Below are 20,363 nucleotides of genomic sequence, written 5' to 3' on the forward strand. Positions count from 1 at the left end.
TACGTGCAATGTTGATCCTCATAAACATGGCATCTTCATTTTTAACTTTGGTTTTGTGCAATTAGAATAATGACATTAGTTCTCATCCTAACTTTTAACTAATCGTTTCTGAAAAATGACAACCCTCCAAGCATCATTTTATCTCCAATTGGTATATTACTCCTTTTCTTGTGTATTTCAGTTTGATATATTCACTGTATATGTTTGTATATTTGTATTTTGTGTGCAATAGTGTGTAATGTCATGTAAGCGTAGATTTCTAGGATGTCTTGATGATGTAGACTTTGATACTCTTAATGAATATTTATCACCACCTGAATCTGAAGTAAATAATGAGTCATTTCAAACAAATTGTACACCTGTGGAGTTAAATGATTTTATAGAAAATAAATATTCTAATGATGATTTGAGTAAATATTTGTCTTGTATTCATATTAATGTGAGAAGCTTGTGTCATAATTTTGATGATTTATCACTTTTTTTATCTTCTTTGTCCATGCAAACTAAAATTGTTGGCATCAGTGAGACATGGATAAATGATAATTCCCCTTTATCATTGTGCAATATGAATGGTTATGAGTTTATTGGTAACAGCCGCAAAACAAAACGCGGAGGAGGTGTTGGATTATATGTACACAAAGACATATCTTTTAATCGCCGTTGTGACCTTGATACCAATACTGATTTTTTAGAAAGTATTTTTATAGAAATAACAAATTGCAATTCCTCTATTCTAATTTGTGTTGTATATAGACCACCCAATAAGTCAGTTAAAGACTTTTGTGAGTCTTTGAATGATATTTTAGATATTGTAAAGAAAGAAAAGAAAATTTTTTATTTGATGGGAGATTTTAATATTGATTTGCTTAAAGTAGGGCATGTGCAATATGTAAATGAATTTGTGGAATTGTTATTACTGAATTCTATGCTACCTTTGATTCGTCATCCTACACGTGTATCTGACTCTTCCGCTTCATTACTTGACAATATTTTCACCAATGATTCTTGCCAAATCCAGTCCGGAGTTATTCTTACTGATATATCAGATCATTTTCCTGTTTATTGCATTTGTAAAAGTGTCATTTCATTGGTAAAAAGAGTCCAAAGACAAGTAAAGAGGGATTTAAATGAAAATAATATTATATATTTTTTACGGTCATTGGAATCCATGTCATGGGTATGTGATAGAAATGATGGTAATATTAGCTTTGATAACTTTTTTGATTCAGTCACTGACAAATATAATGAATCATTTCCATTAATTTCAACTTGTAAACACAGGAAAAATGATAATGTATGGTGTACAAAAGATATTCGTAGATTGATAAGGAAGAAATGCAAAATGTATCAATTGTATAAGAAGAATCCGACTGATTATCGTAAAGCTCTTTATAAGAAATATCGAAATAAAGTTACTAATATGGTGAAATTAGCTAAAAAGAAATATTATGAGAAAAAGCGAGCTGACAGTAGTGGCAATAGTAAAAAGACATGGGATGTGATAAACACTGCCTTGGGGAAAAAGTGTAATTCGAAAACAATCATTAAATCTATTAAGTGTAATAGTGAAACAGTAGTAGATAGCAAAGAGATTTGTAATTTGTTGAATACATTTTTTGTCAATATTGGTAATGATATTAACTCTTCTTTTGATGATTCATATGAGTATGATTATCTCCAATATGTTAAAAAGGTTGAGTCAACCGCATTTTTTAAACCAATTACTTGTAAAGAAATAATTGATATTGTAAACAATTTTAAGAAAGATGTAAGTGCTGGATATGACAATATTGATGTTCGAATTGTTAAAAGAGCTATTCATTTGTTATGTAAACCCCTATGTGCAATATTAAATCAGTGTATGGAATCTGGTATTTTTCCAGATAGATTGAAGATAGCCAGAGTTGTACCAATCCTAAAGAGTGGTTCCTCTGATGTAATGACAAACTATCGACCAATATCAGTGTTATCTGTTTTTTCCAAGGTTTTTGAAAAATGTATTTCCAATAGGCTTGTTGAATTTCTTACGAAGTGCAATATCATTAAGAAAAATCAATATGGATTTAGACCGGGGCACTCCACATCTTCTGCTTTGATTGATTTTATTCATAAGGTGATCTGTGCAATAGATAGTGGGAAAATTTTACTTGGCTTATTTTTAGACCTCAGCAAGGCATTTGACACACTTGATCATAATATTCTTTTAGCTAAATTGAGTGCGTATGGATTTCGTGGAGTCACTTTAAAACTTTTGAAAAGTTATTTGAGCAATCGTAAACAGTTTGTGTCCATTGATAATAATATATCAGATTACAAAAACATAAGATGTGGAGTGCCCCAGGGATCGATCCTCGGGCCTATTTTATTTCTTTTGTATATAAATGATTTACCCAATGTTTCTAATATTCTACAATATATTTTATTTGCAGACGATACAAGTATATTTCTGTCTCATGATAATATTGATTCTCTGCAAGAGGTTTTTAATAAGGAATTGCAATATGTTACAAATTGGCTGCGAGTGAACAAATTATTAATCAATATATCAAAAACTAATATTATGATATTTACAAAGAAAAAAATTAACACTGACAATGTATTTATTAACATGTGTGGTTGTCAAATTATGCAGACATCTTCAGTGAAATTCCTTGGAGTTCATGTAGATAATAAATTGAATTGGTCGAATCATATTAATTTTATTTGTAATAAATTATCAAAAAATATTGGTGTAATGTATAAACTTAGTTTTCTCCCAAAGTCTGTTTTAAAGTCAATCTATAATGCTATAATTTTACCTCATTTGTATTATGGAATAACTGTTTGGGGCAATGCTCACGAATGTTACATTCAAAGACTTTTAATGCTTCAAAAACGTGCAATACGAATCATTTCCCATGCCACTTTTCTTGCCCATACCCAGCCACTTTTTTTATCCCTGAAGATATTGCAGTTGAATGATATGTACAAATATCAAGCTGGCATTTTTATGTATTTGTGTAAAAATCGTTTATTACCAAAGACTCTCTTAGATTTGTTCACTTTTAATAATCAAATTCATAATTATAGCACGCGATCCGCGAATGATTTTCACCTACCTCTATCCCATACTTCTTTTTATCAACGATCTATCATTTACATTGGTCCTACCCTGTGGAATTCTCTCCCCTGTGCAATTCGTAATGCTAACTCTTTGAATACATTTAAATCTGGTTACAAAAAATTCTCTTTTATAATTATAGCCAAACTCATTGAGGTCAAGAGTATAATCTTTTATTCTTTATGATTCAAGACATCCCGTATTTTGTTGTCATTGTGTGCTTTGTTTTGTCTTGTCTTGTCTTGTCCTGTTCCTACATTTTACTTCAATTGAACACACTATAGATACATGTAATTGAAATTGAATGAATGATTTTAGGTCAGCTAAAAATAAGGGACATTTCCTTTCTGGCTGCTACCTTCCATAGCATATCTGTTAAAACCTATTCATATATGTGTTATTGTCAATCTATTTCTGCTGTATTTTTTTTCCTTTTCACTGTATTATTGATATGTTCGTAGTCGTATCCGAATATTGATGTATGCATTGTTTTTTAATATGTTCCATGCTTTGGTGAAATAAAGAAACTTGAAACTTGAAAAAAAAGTTGATATTGAAAAGAAGAGCGCAATCGTTGAAGCAAACCGTGATTCTTACCAAGTTGCTTTTTGTTTAATATCGATATTTCAGTGTAAGATGGAAGTGTGCTCGACGAAAAGTGACAGTGAATAACAAGAAATTGAAATGATTTTATTAATAATACATGTATTGGGAAAAATTTAATGTAGAGATGTTGTTAATGAGTCTGAATATGAAAGCAAGACATTTTTCAGCAGAGGGATGAAAGTTGAGGTGTGAGTTTTCTTCGATTTCTGACGTCTTTGATAAATTTTAAATCAGCAGTTGCGACCTTACAAATTTCGTTTGTAAAGGGAGACAAAATTAGGGAGATAGATTGAAGAAAACTCACACCCGAGTCTGAATATGTTTGTCATTAACACGACTGTATAGCATTTTAGGTACAAGGTATTTCATAAAGTGTGGCTGAATACTGTCGTCACTCAATGATGCCATTCAATGATAAGACAATGGGCCGTATGCGTAAAAGGTATAGCAATTGCTTGCAATTAATTGCTTGTTAGCATACGGATTCAAGCAAAAAGCTATAGCCCAAGCAATTGCTAGTTTTTATGCATCCGGCCCACCGTGTCCCTGTCGATGTTATGGAGTATCTATTAAAGAATGTTCCCTTAAAGGTATAATGCTGAACATGTTGCTGAGGACATCATTCGTTTCTCTTCGTTTTGATACGTAGAGTGAGCACTTTATAAGACTGCAAGTTGGACAGGGGCATATAGCAGCGTTCCCCCCCCCCCCTTTCTGAGCTCGGAGGCGGGTGTGTCATATTTTTGGAGTGCGACTCCACAAGGCAAGGCTTTTAAAAAACTAGAAATAAATCATGAATAGTATATAAACCATCGTTAAAAGAATACTCATCCTGTTCACACCAATGACTAAGTAGCATGTAATATATTATAAGTTTCTCGTTCCGTCGTTCATATACTTTTCTGTCCAGACATGAAGACGTGTCAGATGATTTCCAAGTCCAATAACTACGACAGCAGTAACTCATTCAAATATTATATCAAATATCAGAAGTGCCTGCTTTCCCAACTGGTCGATATGCTCAGGGTGCGTCATGACCCAAATAATCTATGCATTATGAGTGAAGCTCTCGGTATCCACGGTGAAGGTGCAGCTGCTTCGCTTCCACACGGCGACGAGTTTACCGGACCCCATCACACGGCCGCCATGGCCGACGAACTTGACATAACTCCATTCGAACAGTCTTTCGCTGTCCAGATCATCGCCTACATGCTGTACGCTGAAGAGGAGTTCAACTATGCCCCCTTGGCGGAATCGGCGAAAGACAATTTCTGTGTAAAGAAAGTGTAAAGGCAAATATAAAAGAGTGTAGTTGTCAAAATGGAGTTTTGAGATGGAGTGTTCAACACCTTCATGTTTTACGCCCTATGTTTGTCGCATGGCGGACACACTTAGACAAAGCTTTTATGATAAGGTTTGATCCTTAAATCACATTTTCTTTAATTTATTCTTAATTGTGTCTACGTCGAAAACACCTTCAAGGCACATTCAATATACAAAAAGATCTAGGATGCTCAGTATTCAGCCATCCACTTTTTACTCTAACGCAATTTTGTAGTCCATTAAAACTGTAAAGATTTAGTTCTGGTATCATAGAAAAAATATTATTTATTTATTTATTTATTTATTTATTTATTTATTTATTTATTTATCTAATTCTAATCTTTTGTCAGGGTAGTCCATCCACTAATACGTAGTGGTCCTCAATTCCATGGAGCCCTGAATAATATTGATGAACATTATGTACATTAAATAGCAAAACGTATATAATTATACAGAAGATAACGTAGATATATACTGTACTTATATAACATAAAAAATACAGTGTATATTAATTATACCACAACATTGTGCAGGAGTGATTCGCTATATAGCCCATAATAAATTTGGTGTGTTACTTGCAAATAACAACTTTGTTTAATCTCTTAAATGAATATATGGAAGAAGCTGATCTGAATGAATGATTTAGCTTGTTTCACTCAAGTAAAGCAGATATGATCGGTCTACACTTGTATCAAACAATCAGAGCGAAATCTTGGCACATGTAGACTTCCACTGTCTATTAGCCTTGTGTGATGTTCATGTACATCATTGGGCTTAAGTAAGTGTACCTTAAGGTAAGAAGGTGCTAAGTTATGAATATTAACGTCAAACAATTCGAATGAAACATAGATGTGTAAAACTCTAGGTAAAAACAGCTCGCTCTGTAAGAATCAATGTATATCATGTCGGAACCGAACTCAAAAGCAGAGCACAAAATTAATTGTCAAGTAAATGCACATCATCTATCCTATTTCATTTTAATTGTAACCAATGTAGCTATTTTCGCTTGCGTATACGACCATGTTTGACGAGGACGTTTAAAGGACACTTCTGTACAAGAAATAGTTGATTAAAAGAAAAGGCAAACAATTTACAAGCACAATAATGACAACATATATGCAAATCTGATTAAAATAAGAAAGTTATGAAATGTTTGTTTGTTTGTTTGTTTGTTTGTTTGTTTCATCCAATCACAGATATGCTGATTTTCAGCACGGCCATGAACATAAAGCGAATACATGTAGTTACAAAAGATGTTAAAATGATTGAAAGTGGGAGAAGGGGAACAAGGTCTTGACCAAACTGAACACGAATGTACAAACTGGTTTATCGCGAAATAAGTACAACTTTGGTTCCGGATACGATAGATATGCTACTAGAGGATGCTATGTGCTGACGTTTTGTATACCTCCTCTTGTATAAGTCTTTAGTGAGACTGAGTATAACAGAAACCATGTACTATTCGATTTTCGCATTGCGATGAAAACAATACAACGAATGATAACTCCTGTGTTGTTAATGCGACTATCTACGAACTTTCGAGGCTAGAAACTGAATTCGGTGTGAATTCAGGGTTCTGTTATGGCAAAGAGTTCTTGACACCGAAAATTGAGAGAGGAGAGTTGCTTCTCGAAGGTTCATTAAGAAACGTATGGGTATATGTGTGAGAAACAAGATTGGCATCAGAGGGAACTTGCTCATTATACCTTTTCCACTTCGAACGTTGAAAACAAAAGAAAAAAAAAGAAAAAAAAAAAAGAAATGAAACCCGGAAGTGGCACCAGAAATATTAGTCACGCCCCCCCCCCCCTTTACAGAATTCCTGGATCCGCCCCTGCGTACGTATTCATTTCATCTTTCGATGGAAAGAAAAAGTTATGAATATCAATCTACTGCCAAACCTATATTTTCATTAATTCTTTCTTTATTCCTGAGAAGGACGGCCACGGGATGTAGGTCTGGAGTGTTCCAATCCTGAGGCATATTGGTTTTCATTGCTTGTCTTAGGTTTAGATGGGGAGAGGGAAATAACCAAGGGGCTTGGGGTAATCTGTGTAGGTCGATGTACTTTTCACTATCCAATCAGAGAACATTAAAAAGGTCTTGTCGGGCTAGGACCTTGTTTTTGCTATATGACAGACATACTATTCACAAACATTGATATATGATTTTCATTTCCAATATTTCTACGAACTCCGCCAAAGGTTATATACTCGATAAATTGCGTAAACGATGTTAATAACATTTTTCCCCCTCTTAACATTAGAAATCATAGCCATGCAATCAATTTTTCTAGGTATTTCAAACAAAAACAAAATGATACAGAAAAGTGTTCTTTGGCCCGGCGGCCCCTTTGAAGTGATCGAGTAACATGCAGTTCGCAAAATTCATATCAATTGTGTCAGATTTCTGACATTATTGATTATGATTTAGTTGTTGCTTTGCACTGAGCACAGACACAACAGATGCCGTCACTCCTTCGATGACGTCAAAAACAGCTGCAGCAAGTATATAATCGAAATTGCACTCAGGAGCGGGGGAAGGTTGAACTTGCATACGCTTCTGCAATTATTCATGTGGTTTATAAGACCCACTGTAGGCCTATTTTGCATCCATTACTATGCAATGTCTTTCTGGTTCTGCGTAACGGCAACGTCTGATATACAGTATCTGTCCTGACTTAAGGCTGATCAATACTTATACGTGCTACCGCTCCATCTCTATATAAGGAATTAAATCAAGCCTTCAGACATTATATACTTTTTCCTTCTAGGAAAAGCTCAAAGCATGCGGGCACATATTATCTATAACTTGCTCAATTATGAACGCCAGGGGACGTTTGATTAAGCTTCCCTCCCTTTGTATCATGTTCATATTGGGAGGGAAGAGATATTATATCGTGTGTCTATGACGTCCAACACACACACACACACACACACACACTCTCTCTCTCTCTCTCTCTCTCTCTCTCTCTCTCTCTCTCTTCAGGCATACTCATTATATCTTAATTGATTAATTGATTTATTTATTCATTCATTCATTCATTCATTCATTCATTCATTTATCTATTTATCTATAAATATGATTATGTAGATTATCTACTCATGCTTTCCGGATTTTGATTTGTTATCACGTCATACTCTGCAAAAATTGGAATTGATTAATACAGGACATTCTGATCAAAGCCATCACTTAACAAACGAACTAACAAATAGTTATTATGTATATACCATGTTCATTGTTATTTTTTGGACAAAAGTCATTGTTATGATCAAATTGAGTCGCTCTTTTATCAGTCTTTCTATACCACACACCTATATATCGGATGCCAGGAGGGTACAATGTCTGTATAGTCATGATAACACAAGACATCAACGGCTTTATATTATTTGTTAAATGCAACGTCCTGTCAATCGACACTTGCAAATGTGACTTGACCATCATCCCTCGTATGATCATGAACGCCGTCTTTAACCTACCATCGATACAGCATAAAATAATTTGTGTAATTTCCAGTGCAGCAAACCATCGGGCCCAGGCAGCTATAGATAATAACTATTGATACTTGCCTGGATTTACGTCGCCACCTGATGTGGAACTACTTCCGGGGTATAGCATCTTGGCGTGCGGAGAATAGATCTTTGACGCTATGCCTGCCAAATCCTCAAAACTATAAAGAGTCATTTGCAAGCGACGCTTCTCAAGTATTAGGTTCATTACTGCCGACGTGTTTTCAGGACAGGATACCGCCATTTTCCCTGTCGGGGATACGTCAATCTCGGTCTTTTGCACAGCCACAGTATTGAGTATATACCGCCCTTCTTATGACATAGATGGGAGCGGTTCACACCGGAGACCTTGTACATCGATTGTCGAGGAGAGTCCTTCCAATTAATGATTGCAGGAACCACATGGATCTCGATTACCTTACAAGAATTCGTACATTTGCCAGTCCACATACGACCATTAGGAGAATATCTAACTCTTTAGTTACGGTCTATTCAATATAGAATAGGTTTGTACTGGCGATAATGATGAACAGCGCAGTGTCTTAGATTAGTGAAATTTAACGCAATAACGACTAGACTTTAACCCCAACTACTCAGCAGTGTTGATATGGCGTTAAAGCTTTGTTGTACACGTGTAGAGTGAGTTCAATAAGGATTTCAAAAAATCTCCAGACATCAAGTTTGTCCTTTGAAATCCCATCTTCAGTAGATCAAAAAGCGCGCGCTACGCCTCATACCACACTTGCCATGGTATGCCATCCAAGAATGACTAGGCAGTCGGCATCAGCTGATGGATTGGCCAAAACCATCCTTCTTATTCTCTTTTTCTTCAAACGCAGCAGTGAGATCAGAGAGATAGCAGAATTACAGTGCCAAACCCGCTGGTTGTGGTGGTCTATGCGACCTTAATAAGTTCCAACAACTTGTAGGCAATCCCAACGTCAAACCTGTCACTCGAAATCAAATGTATTATGGTATTGGCTATGTCAACGCTGCTGTCTCGATACAGTCCTCGTTTTTCGTCCTTGCGTCACACAGGATCTTATATTACCGAACCAATTATCAAATATGCATCTGCACCGCATTATGTGCAGAACTCAACATCATCGCGGAGTAATTCATTGAACACGGCGCTTCATGGTAGCAACGACTCGGCACGCACCATTTGCTGTCTTTTGCGGGCACAAGGTGTATAAACATAATTTTAAACTCCCACCCAAACCAGCTGCGAGTGGCAATTGACATTCAGAATATTGACCCCATTGCTACCGCAGTACTTTTCACAATCCGATGTGTCTCAGTTCCTAATGATAGACAGGAGTATAGCAGAAAAGTGCAGAATTATGTGTTGTTATTCTTTTCATAAGACTATTTACGGTACGGGCTGCGTATTCATATAGGTTATCAGATATTATAGTAAACATTGTTTATGTTATAACTTTTTTACTGATTATGCGAGGACAGTATCCATCAGTAAAGTCATAACAAGGTAGACATCTATTTGTTCAGTAAAAAATGTTGTGTGTTAACTTTGCATGTAACACTCTCAACGAATGTTTTGCTATATAACTATCAGTAATAGACAATAACCAGATAACTGCATGGGCCTGCTTGTCTCTAGACAATGAAAATTATTTCAGGCATTGGAAATATGACTATTTTCACAACCACTCAAGTGCGCTACCACTGCCAAACTCATGATATTTGAACCCCATTCGTCTGATAAGAATCCGAACAGTTATTGCAGTCCTGAATCATATATCATAGCCGATATAAGTGGTATGCTCCGGCAACTCATTTTATGGCATACTGTGTAGCACTCCAGCGGCTAAATTCCTGCTTGTTTTACGGTGACTCATCTCCGTCGCGCTTTTGATAGATCCCCGCCGATATGTTTGCCCGTGGTGTGCGTACCCTTTCTTTCAATAGAAAAAACGTCGCCGTTCACCTGTGATATCCGTGGGTATGGCGAAAGGGAGGCTGCAGATGGTGTAGAGTTGCTGGATTGACAGGGGAACATGACGGGAAGGACGTCCCACCTGCTATCAAAGTAAGAAGGTACGTACAACGCACACTAACCTGATGGACACTTTATACCTATTACGGGTTCTTCGAGTGGTTCTCGAGGGGTCCGATTGGCACACCATAAACATTGATCATGGTACATGTGGATACTTTAGATTTGTTTAACTTTAGAATGGTCTTCATCAATAAACATCAGAATCTATTACTGTAAACACGATGTGTGAATCTTTCGGAAATTATGAAAGCGTGGAAGAACTTGTCCCTTAAAACATAATCAGTACTTTAATTTGTGCGCCGGCCAGTCTAATATGAAGTCACAACTTTTCCTTTAGACCACGGTAATCGACAGTCCCTGTTTTATTTTTATCCGGTCTTCGCCATGTGATCCCCGTTGGTCACAGGAATACAAAATTATCTAAAAGTAAAGAAAGATCCACCACAAAGCTTTGTCCTCAGTCCTTTGAGTAACAAAAGAAATTAAAGCACAGCATGTTTTATTTCACATACTGTTTGCTTCTAGCAAATACAATTCATGAATTCTGAAGCCATGCAGTTCTTTCATCCTGTCATGATATAATGTAATAGTCGGGCGTAATTCATGAAAATGTAACAAAATGACCATGATCTCTGGTGATCTTTTGTGACATTTAAGAATAGAAAATATTAACTATGCTGTCAGTATCAAAGGTATTGGGATTATCGTAAACTACGATTTCTAGTAAGCTCCTATATACTTTCCAGGAGGTTTGCAGACTGACATATGCCATCATTTCTTTGCTGATACCGCACTCATACGTCCGCTAGACCACGAATCATTCTTCCATTTATCTCGAATAAACGTACAAAAAGACACATTACTTTGCAAAATATAGAAACACTTTCAAAGCCATTAAATTCTTTGTCTGGAGGCAAAATGAACGTTGTGCTGATGAATATATCTCCCTTTAATAACCCACTCTGATCGCCCCAGCCATCCCTTGTACACCTCTGTGAGATAAGCACCTGTCACATTACACCGATCAAAGGTTTGCCTCCAATCATACATACATTGTGTGAGTGTATATGCGCTTGCATGTGTACTTTTGGGGGGCTGTGTATGAGTTCGGGTGTGTTTCTAATGTGTTAAAATATGTTCGCTGCGTTTGGCAGATCGTGGGAGATAATGGATATGAAAATTAGGCGGATCCGCGACACTAAATTTTAATGACTCTCAAGGGCTCTAATATCCAATCGATACTGAAGCCTTGAGTGACGCAAATTTTAGCCTGTTATTAATTTATTTGTTGTACAGGTTTACGACGTTAGCACATAGTTATGCACGTACTCAGACATGCACTCGGTCATGATACAAACTGTGCGCTTAATTCATTATGTCCGAGCACAGTCACGCAGTCATACATAAATAATATGTGATCTGCATCATTTCGGTGTAGGTCGTGTTCTGACAGGGTGGCAATACCTTGCCAGTAAGGGACGATATAGCCGCTCATACTGATGTCTTCCTTCTTTTATCGGTCTGACAGTCTTTTATTCATGTATTCATAATCGTCTGTGTCATAGATACACTTGACCCGGCCGAGGGGCGAAACGGAGTTACTCATCACAGGCAGTAGGTGGAGCCATTGGTGCATGCAGTAAATAGTGCGGATTAGTCATGATCTGGCATTCGGGCTGCTAGGGAGAGCACAGACTGATGAAAATACACACCTCCACGACGTATTCCATTCCCAACGTAGTCAAATCCCTAAGTTATCAAAATACTACACGTGAAGCTGACTCCATCCATACAAATTTCGTGAGTATGTCAAAAGTAAGACATTCTGCATTTAGTTTGATTCTGTGATTTACTCTGCTGTTTTTCACCGAAAGATAACATTTAACAGCACCCAGCTTGGTCTCATTCAATCTCATCATATCAACGAAGTCACACTTCCCTGCCTTCTAAAAAGCATTCGTGCATATCAGTCAATTCACAAAGTGTGTTCGACTGTGTGTTGCAGCTCCATGGTTTGACCCAGCTGTTAGTTATAGGGATGCCTTATTTCATACCCAGAGTGTTTATGTGAATTTAATAATTGGATTTCCAAAGACGATTGTAGACCGTATGGAGATGCATATTTTCTTTCAATGGACGTAGCTATCCAGGATGATGTTATGATGCGAGTTAACTGCAAGGATTAGGAAGATGGCATTATACATTACCTGTAAAGGCTACTCAGACCTGTGGAAACCATCCTCGATGCGAGTGATCTCATGGCTTTGCGATTTGAACGTGAATAATATGCATGCCCAATCACTTCCCTATACTGTCCTTAAACTGAAATACACTGTACAAACAACCTTGTTTATCAGTCTTCCCATTCATCTCACAAAGTTCTATCATTCTCTTATGCCTGATCAATAAATCCATACGAATTTATCATTGTGATAAAAGCTGTATAATAGAGCATTTAAACCAAACTTGCTGAACAGAATACATTTCGCAAACTACGCGACTGTGACTTCATGTAATGTTATGTTCTAAAGGATTTGACTCATATAACACATCGTGCTCATGGAAAAAGTAAATCCTCCATCAATAAGGCATATACGATTCACATGACATTATTCCTTACTTCATTTCATAGATCTGTGAAAGATATCTTTCGAAATTAAAGGGCAAGTCTGGACCAAATAAAGTTAGTCTCATTAGTAAGAGTAAGATTTTACAAGCGCAACAGCGAAAATTTGACCACATCAGGTAAAGATTAAGGACGTTATATGAAATTATGAAGTTTCGCTTATTTTCAGAAAACAGTTCCTGCACAGTCAATAAGAATTACAGAAGGAGTGAATTGATGATGCCATCACCTCTAAACTGGCCATATAATTCGTACACTAAATCTTGAAAGTTCCCGTTGCAGTTTTATCTATTTTTTTTTTTTGAGGGGGTGGGGGGAGGGGGTGGTGGTTCAAACGCAATTATGCCCCAATCTCCAATCCTGATGTTGGCTGATCTTTAGTACGATGTTATTCAACCAGGAGTAATGTTATGTTTCACACTTTGATAGCAGGAAAACTGTATTTTCGTCGGTCTTTGTACACGATTTTTGTACACGATCAACGAAATATTGTGAGATGATGACATCATCAGCTCACTCTCTTGAGTATAATTAATTCATATCAACTGTTGGATGACTGTTTGTGCAAAAATTAGGGAAAGTTCACAACTTCATAACTTCCCTTACATTTATCCGATTTTGATCACACTTTCACTGTTGTACTTACAGAATTTACTCTTTCTTATGAGACGAACTTCAAAATTGTCTCGAATTCCCCTTTAACTAACTGCATCTGCTTGGAAGGAGTGAAGAGAAATGAGTCCGAAAGGTGCATAATTCTGAGAAGGAGGAACAGTGTAACAAGTTGGGCAGATGCTATGAACCCTGGGAACTTCTTGTAGGATTCAGTTCTATAACTTAATAATTGATAAAGCTGATATAAATGTCCTGACAGAACCCCAAGACATTGCATGTCAGTGACAAAAAGAGCAAATATCGTGATTAAGATTGTGTTTTAAAACTGAACAAATTTCTGCAAATAGTGATAAACAGTTGAAGGAGAATGAAACTCAAATTATGTAGATTTTGAGTGAATGCCGCAATATTTTAGTACGAACACACAAGTGAATGAGAAGTTCGAGGAAATCGGACAATCTGTTCAAAGGTTATGAGTTTTAGCCGCAATCGCTGGATGAGAAGACTAACATTTCGTGACGTCACGTATGAAAAACTATGGAAGAAAACTGAAAATTGAATTCCTCATACTTTGATATTTCTTGCATAATGAAAGAGCACCGCATGACTTACTTTAGTAAGAAAACATCGTCGGAGACGTCACGGAGACGTCTTCGCGACATCTCCTTAGTTGCAACCAAGTCGCGGGGACTAATTTTATTCGCGAGGTCTCCGAGACGTCTCCGCGACTTTGTAGAGACCCATTGGTGACGTCTCGGAGACGTCGCGAAGACGTTATGCGACTTCCGGACGAATAAATTATACCACCTACTAGTAATTTGGAGACGTATCTGAAATCGCCGTGGAGTCGGTCTCTAGGTGGGAGCGCAAGCCATCTTTTTGTCTTCCGAGTCGTACGAGTGGCGGCGACGTCTCCTCTCAGTGAGATAGGCCCTTAAGCCGTCTCGATGGCCAAAGGGCCTATCTCACTGCGTCGGTCCTTTCATATACAAGCACGAGCTTCTTCGTGGTCTCGTCAAAGTCCAAACACGAGTAAGAAAAAAAAAGAAAGAAATTCCCTCGACATGTTACTGACATATGTATTCCCTTGCTTTCTGAAAGGGGTAAGTCAGGTGCTCTTTCATTCAGCTGGAAGGATGTTTGATTCTGTTTAGATTTCCTTCACATCTTTGTTGTTCAGTGACGTTAAGAAATGTTGTAGTCTTCTCATCCAACGATGACAGCACTGAAACTTTAAAAACTCTTTACTTTTGAACGAATTTTCAGAATTTCTCTGAACTCAATGATGTGTTCTACACCTGTACTAATGTTGCCTCGTCGTAGAGGCCTACATGATAATTGGTTTAATTCCCCATTAAGAAGAGCCGTCGAGGGTTTTTGAAAGTGGAGAGGGTGGAATCTGGAGGCGGAATCTTTGGGAAAGCCTGTAGTTTATTGGGTTTAAAGGCTTTTAATATACATATACATGTGTATGTTTTTTTCAAGTTTGTTTTTGTTGATTTCGTTGTTGCAGCATACTTTTGTGCAGTTTTGCTTGTTCTGGAGTCAAAACTCTGTGTGGGTTTGGGTATAACTTTCAAGCCTATCCCCTCATCCACTTTGTGGCTCGCGATTAAGACCAAAGAGCGTAGAAGTGCGCCAAGAGGGTCTACTCTCTCGATTTTGCGTAGTACGCTCATGGGCCATTTTAGGAAGCAAAGCGAGCGATGGCGGGCGTATTTTTACGTGACCCTCTATGGAGAGGTATCTGCCTTCCTTTCATTTTCTCCTTTTTATGGAGACATACAGGGTAAAAGAAGTACTTCAGACCTCATTACGACATTTAGAAGTATCATTCCCTTCAAAAACGAAATATAGATGAAGAAATTCCCTTTATTATCCTGTATACTAGTCCCTAAAAATTCGAGCTATTAAACTAATGACTTAATGATATAGGGAGTTTATAAACATGGTGTTTGATATGCATGAGATTGCTCACAGCTTCAGAGCCCCCCCCCCCCCCCCCCCCTCTCTCTCTCTCTCTCAACCCTTTTCCTGGTTAACGATGTAGACTAATATACAATGATTTTTCCCGAGAACAAAAAATAGAAACCATTGTAGGCGGTCAATAAAATTATCATTTCTATATACACTCATTTACAGAAAAGCTGCAGAACACTTATTTCTTCTTTTGGGGTTATCTTTATTCTCTCTTTATTTTTTTTTTTCGGGGGGGGGGGGGTTACCGTGGATCGGGTAATGTAGACCTCTAGATACGCTTTGTGAGCTTTTCACTGCGTTGGCACTTTTAGAATTTATGAATACTAAATTGTATGTCTCTTTTTTGTACTGATCATAAACATGAACATGTTGCTATTCTTGGGTCGCTGTGTAGGCCCTATATTTTCAATGACACGCATGTCAAATTTCACATATTTTTTTTTTGACATTCTGTTGAAAAAAATGGAATTAAAGTTTGAATTTGAATTTGAACTTGAATTAACATGGATCAAACGGATGAAGGGTATTATTTTTAGTGTGTATTGTTTAATAAAGGATGCGCAAATTTGGGCAGAACAGCCCTTTTAGTTAAATCATATGCCGTCCTGAAGTAAATGAAATGAATTAAATTAAATTAGATGAAAGTGTATAATTATCAACATTCTCCTTCTTAGTATTATCGTTATGTTGAATCGTGATTTTGTCGCCGTCACCTTATATTTTCACATTACTGACCCCCGCCTATAAAAACAACGTCTCTTGTTAATTATAACAAATGTGAATTATTCTTGCCCTAATATTCCTGGGTAAAGTGGCCATGTGTGTGTGTGTGTGTGTGTGTGTGTGTGTGTGTGTGGAGGGGGGTGAACGTACATTAATCTCCTTTCTTGGCCGCAATACACATGTCAGATCGTCTCTCTTGGCCGCAAATTTTAATACCTCCAGGTCTGATCTGAGGACTTGTCTATATACCTAACTGCCCTCTCTTCGATTTTTCATTAAGAAATTCAACAATCATGACAATCTCAGCGCCCACTTTGTAGGTGGAATGATATTTAAAATGTCTATTATCAAAGAGAAAATATTCTGGGACAATGATCCCCGGAAAAATTCCAGGGGAACACGTCCCCCCCCCCCCCAAGAAAAAAAAGGCGTAATATAAGGCCAAAAGAGCAGGAGCAAAAGAGAGAAAGAGACTGAGGGAGGGATGGAGAGAGAAGGCCGCTTCAGTAGTGTCTATAGCTCGAACTTTCAGGGACTACAGATTTGAAAATAATGGGCATTTCTTAATCTTTTTTAATTTTTAGGCATAAATGATGATTCTAACTGGAATTTTGAGGTCTTAAATAATGCTATACCACTGTTTGCGTACTTAAAAAGGAGAAAATTATAGGGAAGTAGAATTCACCTCTATGGTCTCGTATTACACGCTCGCGATAACCCAGCGCTTAGCTTCCTGTAATGGCCGCCGTTGGGCTCCTTGGCGTACTACACCGTACTACACCTGTTTATGTGTAAAATCGCGAGAGTAGACCCTTTTGGCGCACTGCGTGTGCCTCTATGCTCTTTGGTTAAGACTGCTATACTATACCAGAAAATCGCACTGTTGCCAAGACGATACTTTTTTCATTAACAATAATACTCTTTCTCAAAGTAAATCTGTTTAAACGTGATCAGTCTGTTGTTAGTTTTATAGAAGAGAGAGAGAAAAAAAAAGACAATACACTGTACACAGTTCCCAGAGAGATACATGCCTCCATGCAACATCATGGCTCATGCTATCCAAGATTCTTCCGGACTTACAGATACTTAGGAGAAGAACAAGTTAGCGCAATCACGCCACTGAAGTAGCTAAGTATGTCGAAGATCCCACAGGCCAACCTCCATCTCTCTTACACAAGTAGGCCTATACACCCACCAGCATTCACTCTCGTCATGATGTAAAACTTCATCTAACAAATTTCTGATTTCAATGCACTAAAATGCTTCAAATTCAACTGATAAATCAATGAGCCTAAGTTATCGTTGTCAAGATACATCAATCATTACGATGCTTTTTTTCTCATAATTCTTAAGTTTTCTTGATGAACGACTATGGCGTCGTCGTCAGCGACCAGTGTAGATGACACGGTCAGTCCGGCCATCGCTGAAGCGATCAATGCTGCTCACGCCCTCTACGACGAATTCTACAATAGTCGTCAGTTCGACAAAGTCGTTGAATCCATCTACGCCGAGGACTGCTGCATCATGATGGAAGGTCGTGACGTCATCAGAGGGAGAAAAGGTTTGCAAGATGCATATCAACTACAAGTTTATCTCAGTGTATGACCCTTAGAACGATGTTCAGTAGCTGATCTTGTGATTATACTTCAGAGATTGCTATCGAGAGATTTCATTGGAAGTTGTCGGGATGCGCATGGATAATTTCCGAAATCACCAAATCTACACACTTACTTCATTAGGTTATAGATTTATGGATAACCGAAAATGCATACTCCTCTCCCCTCTTCCAACAACCCATTTTTAAAGCAATTTGTAGTCTTCATTTAAGTCTCATCAATTTCGTGACACATGGCATATAAGCTCAAACTTGTTAATGAAGAAGTGAAACATACCTGGTAAAAGGACCCAGTACACATGATGGCATCGCAAACATCTCTTCGTCATAGACACCACTCATGCAAACCAAAATAACAAATACCCGGTACTCCAGATTTTTTTTTTTTAATGTAGGTAATCGTAGAATGTTAACAAGCTGATGAATTATCTTATCTTGTCTTGTCTTAATGAAACACTTCTAGCGCGCAAATTCCAATCGTATATACATACCTTTTTCTCTCTTCCAGCATTGTTTGAGCTTCTCAGCCAGTTTTCGCAGCACCCGAGCCACCATCGAGTTGAGAGCACTGCCCTGGAGATTCGCGAAATAACTGCACCGGGTCAGCGAATTTACGAGTTAGGACGCTACTCATTTTATGATGTGCCCAATACGGGCCGTGCCGATGGCAAACATGTGATTGTGTGGAGTAGAATCGACGGGAAATATCTTATCACTCTACAGAGCATCAATCCAATAACATAGAAGAAAATGATAACAACAACGAACTATTTTCTTCTTAGAGCTATCGGCAATATTATGACTGCTACGTGGAAATTAAGATAAACTAATGTAACGGTTATAGGCATATCCCTAGCCGAGCCAGATAAGAATGGACGTTGAAAATGACGCTTTCATGGAGGGACGCAATGAACTGTCTGAAGACTCAACAACCACGACGACAAGGAGACTTTCTCTCTTATGATTAAGATACTGTGTATCAACATGGATTTCAGATAGATAACTCAACACAGATAAATTAGTGTGACAATGGACTGTTTCAATGTATGATAACATGCTACTTGCAGACCACTGACAACGGAATATAATGCGCTCCCCTGGATTAGGTAAAGTTTCGATTCGACTTTAAATCGTTAAATTTTTCGACGCTGAGATAGAGTTCACTGCCAATTGTTTCTGCGCATCGTTAATCAGCTAACCTGTACCCTGCCGCAATAAAATGTCTATGAAGCGAAAATAAACATGCTTGGATCGGAGCTACTAATAACAAGAGGATAACATCGCCCCCCCCCCCCAAAAAAAAAAAAAAAATAAATAAATAAATAAATGAAATAATAATAATAATAATAATAATAATAATAATAATAATAATAATAATGTGCATGATGCCCAAAATACACTTTATATCAAATTATGGAAATTAGGAAACGTACAAACCAGGGGACATTCATGACATGTTCAGAAGTGTCACTCTTTAGCAGATGTGTATAGGTGAGTGAAAGTCATGCCAGAAACTGCTCTTCATTGCCATTGTTTAAACACACGTCTCCGTGACAAAGACGAGCGTTATGGCAACCGGAAAGGACGGAATGTCAGCTAATAAGAAAAGATGGCACTTGAAATCCAATGGCGGAGAAGGCAATAAGCGCGTTCCACTGGCCATTAATAAAATCTCGCTGTATCACACATACCAGAACAGCTCGCACACTGCGATCAGTGCAGAAAAAAAAAAAACTACACTGTATATCTGACTCTTCCTGAGAACTTGTCAATGACGACATAAAGAGTGTAATACAGTAGTATAGATTACATGTCATTATACAGAAACATTATCTGAAAATGACTATGCCTCTCAAACTCACTATTATAACTGTACTGATTGATATCTTGGCGTAGATAGGGAAATACAGGTCCTGGTATGATCATAGACTTGGTACAAAGATAAAGGTAGAATAGAATCTACATAGGAGCATAATCATTAATAGCCAGCAACTCTTGGACAAGTGTCATGGCAATGACAAGAATCCTCATTTTGCTTTTTGCTTCAGAAAGTTGCTATTCTTGCAAGAATTGCTATCCTCACATCTTTCATGAAATTAAACCCAGATTGACCTGAATCAATATTGCTACCACTTGAAAATCACGTCACAAAATAATAACATGGCACAGTACTAGTATGTGATCTCTTTGGTAACTCGTTCGCATTAGGGGAAAGAAAATTGTTCGAATTAGACAGTAAGGCTTGA

The 20,363-nt window shown here is 37.5% G+C and overlaps 1 protein-coding gene across 2 annotated transcripts; it reads left to right on the top strand.

Annotated features, from left to right (window-relative positions):
• Nucleotides 1-10,465: 10,465 nt before the first annotated feature.
• On the top strand, nt 10,466-19,398 carry LOC139742813 (uncharacterized). Of its 2 annotated transcripts, none has more exons than XM_071653327.1 (4): nt 10,466-10,596; nt 12,124-12,358; nt 17,856-18,063; nt 18,626-19,398. In XM_071653327.1, exons 3-4 carry the CDS (start codon nt 17,874-17,876, stop codon nt 18,859-18,861), a joined length of 426 nt encoding a protein of 141 aa, XP_071509428.1. In that variant the 5' UTR covers nt 10,466-10,596; nt 12,124-12,358; nt 17,856-17,873; the 3' UTR covers nt 18,862-19,398. The 2 variants fall into 2 exon arrangements, with proteins under 2 accessions (XP_071509428.1, XP_071509429.1); XM_071653328.1 differs by having other exon boundaries at nt 10,508-10,588.
• Nucleotides 19,399-20,363: the final 965 nt, after the last annotated feature.

This window comes from Diadema antillarum, unplaced genomic scaffold (genome assembly GCF_040938485.1).
Source record: "Diadema antillarum isolate AM-2024a unplaced genomic scaffold, OU_Dant_1.0 seq00001021_RagTag, whole genome shotgun sequence".
Taxonomy (NCBI): domain Eukaryota; kingdom Metazoa; phylum Echinodermata; class Echinoidea; order Diadematoida; family Diadematidae; genus Diadema; species Diadema antillarum.

What these genes read in the sequence shown, in the direction of transcription:
- LOC139742813 (XM_071653327.1), top strand. Translation starts at nt 17,874, where the DNA reads ATGGCGTCGTCGTCAGCGACCAGTGTAGATGACACGGTCAGTCCGGCC. An exon ending in CGTCATCAGAGGGAGAAAAG is followed by an intron (nt 18,064 to 18,625) that starts GTTTGCAAGATG and finishes TCTCTCTTCCAG; the next exon opens with CATTGTTTGAGCTTCTCAGC.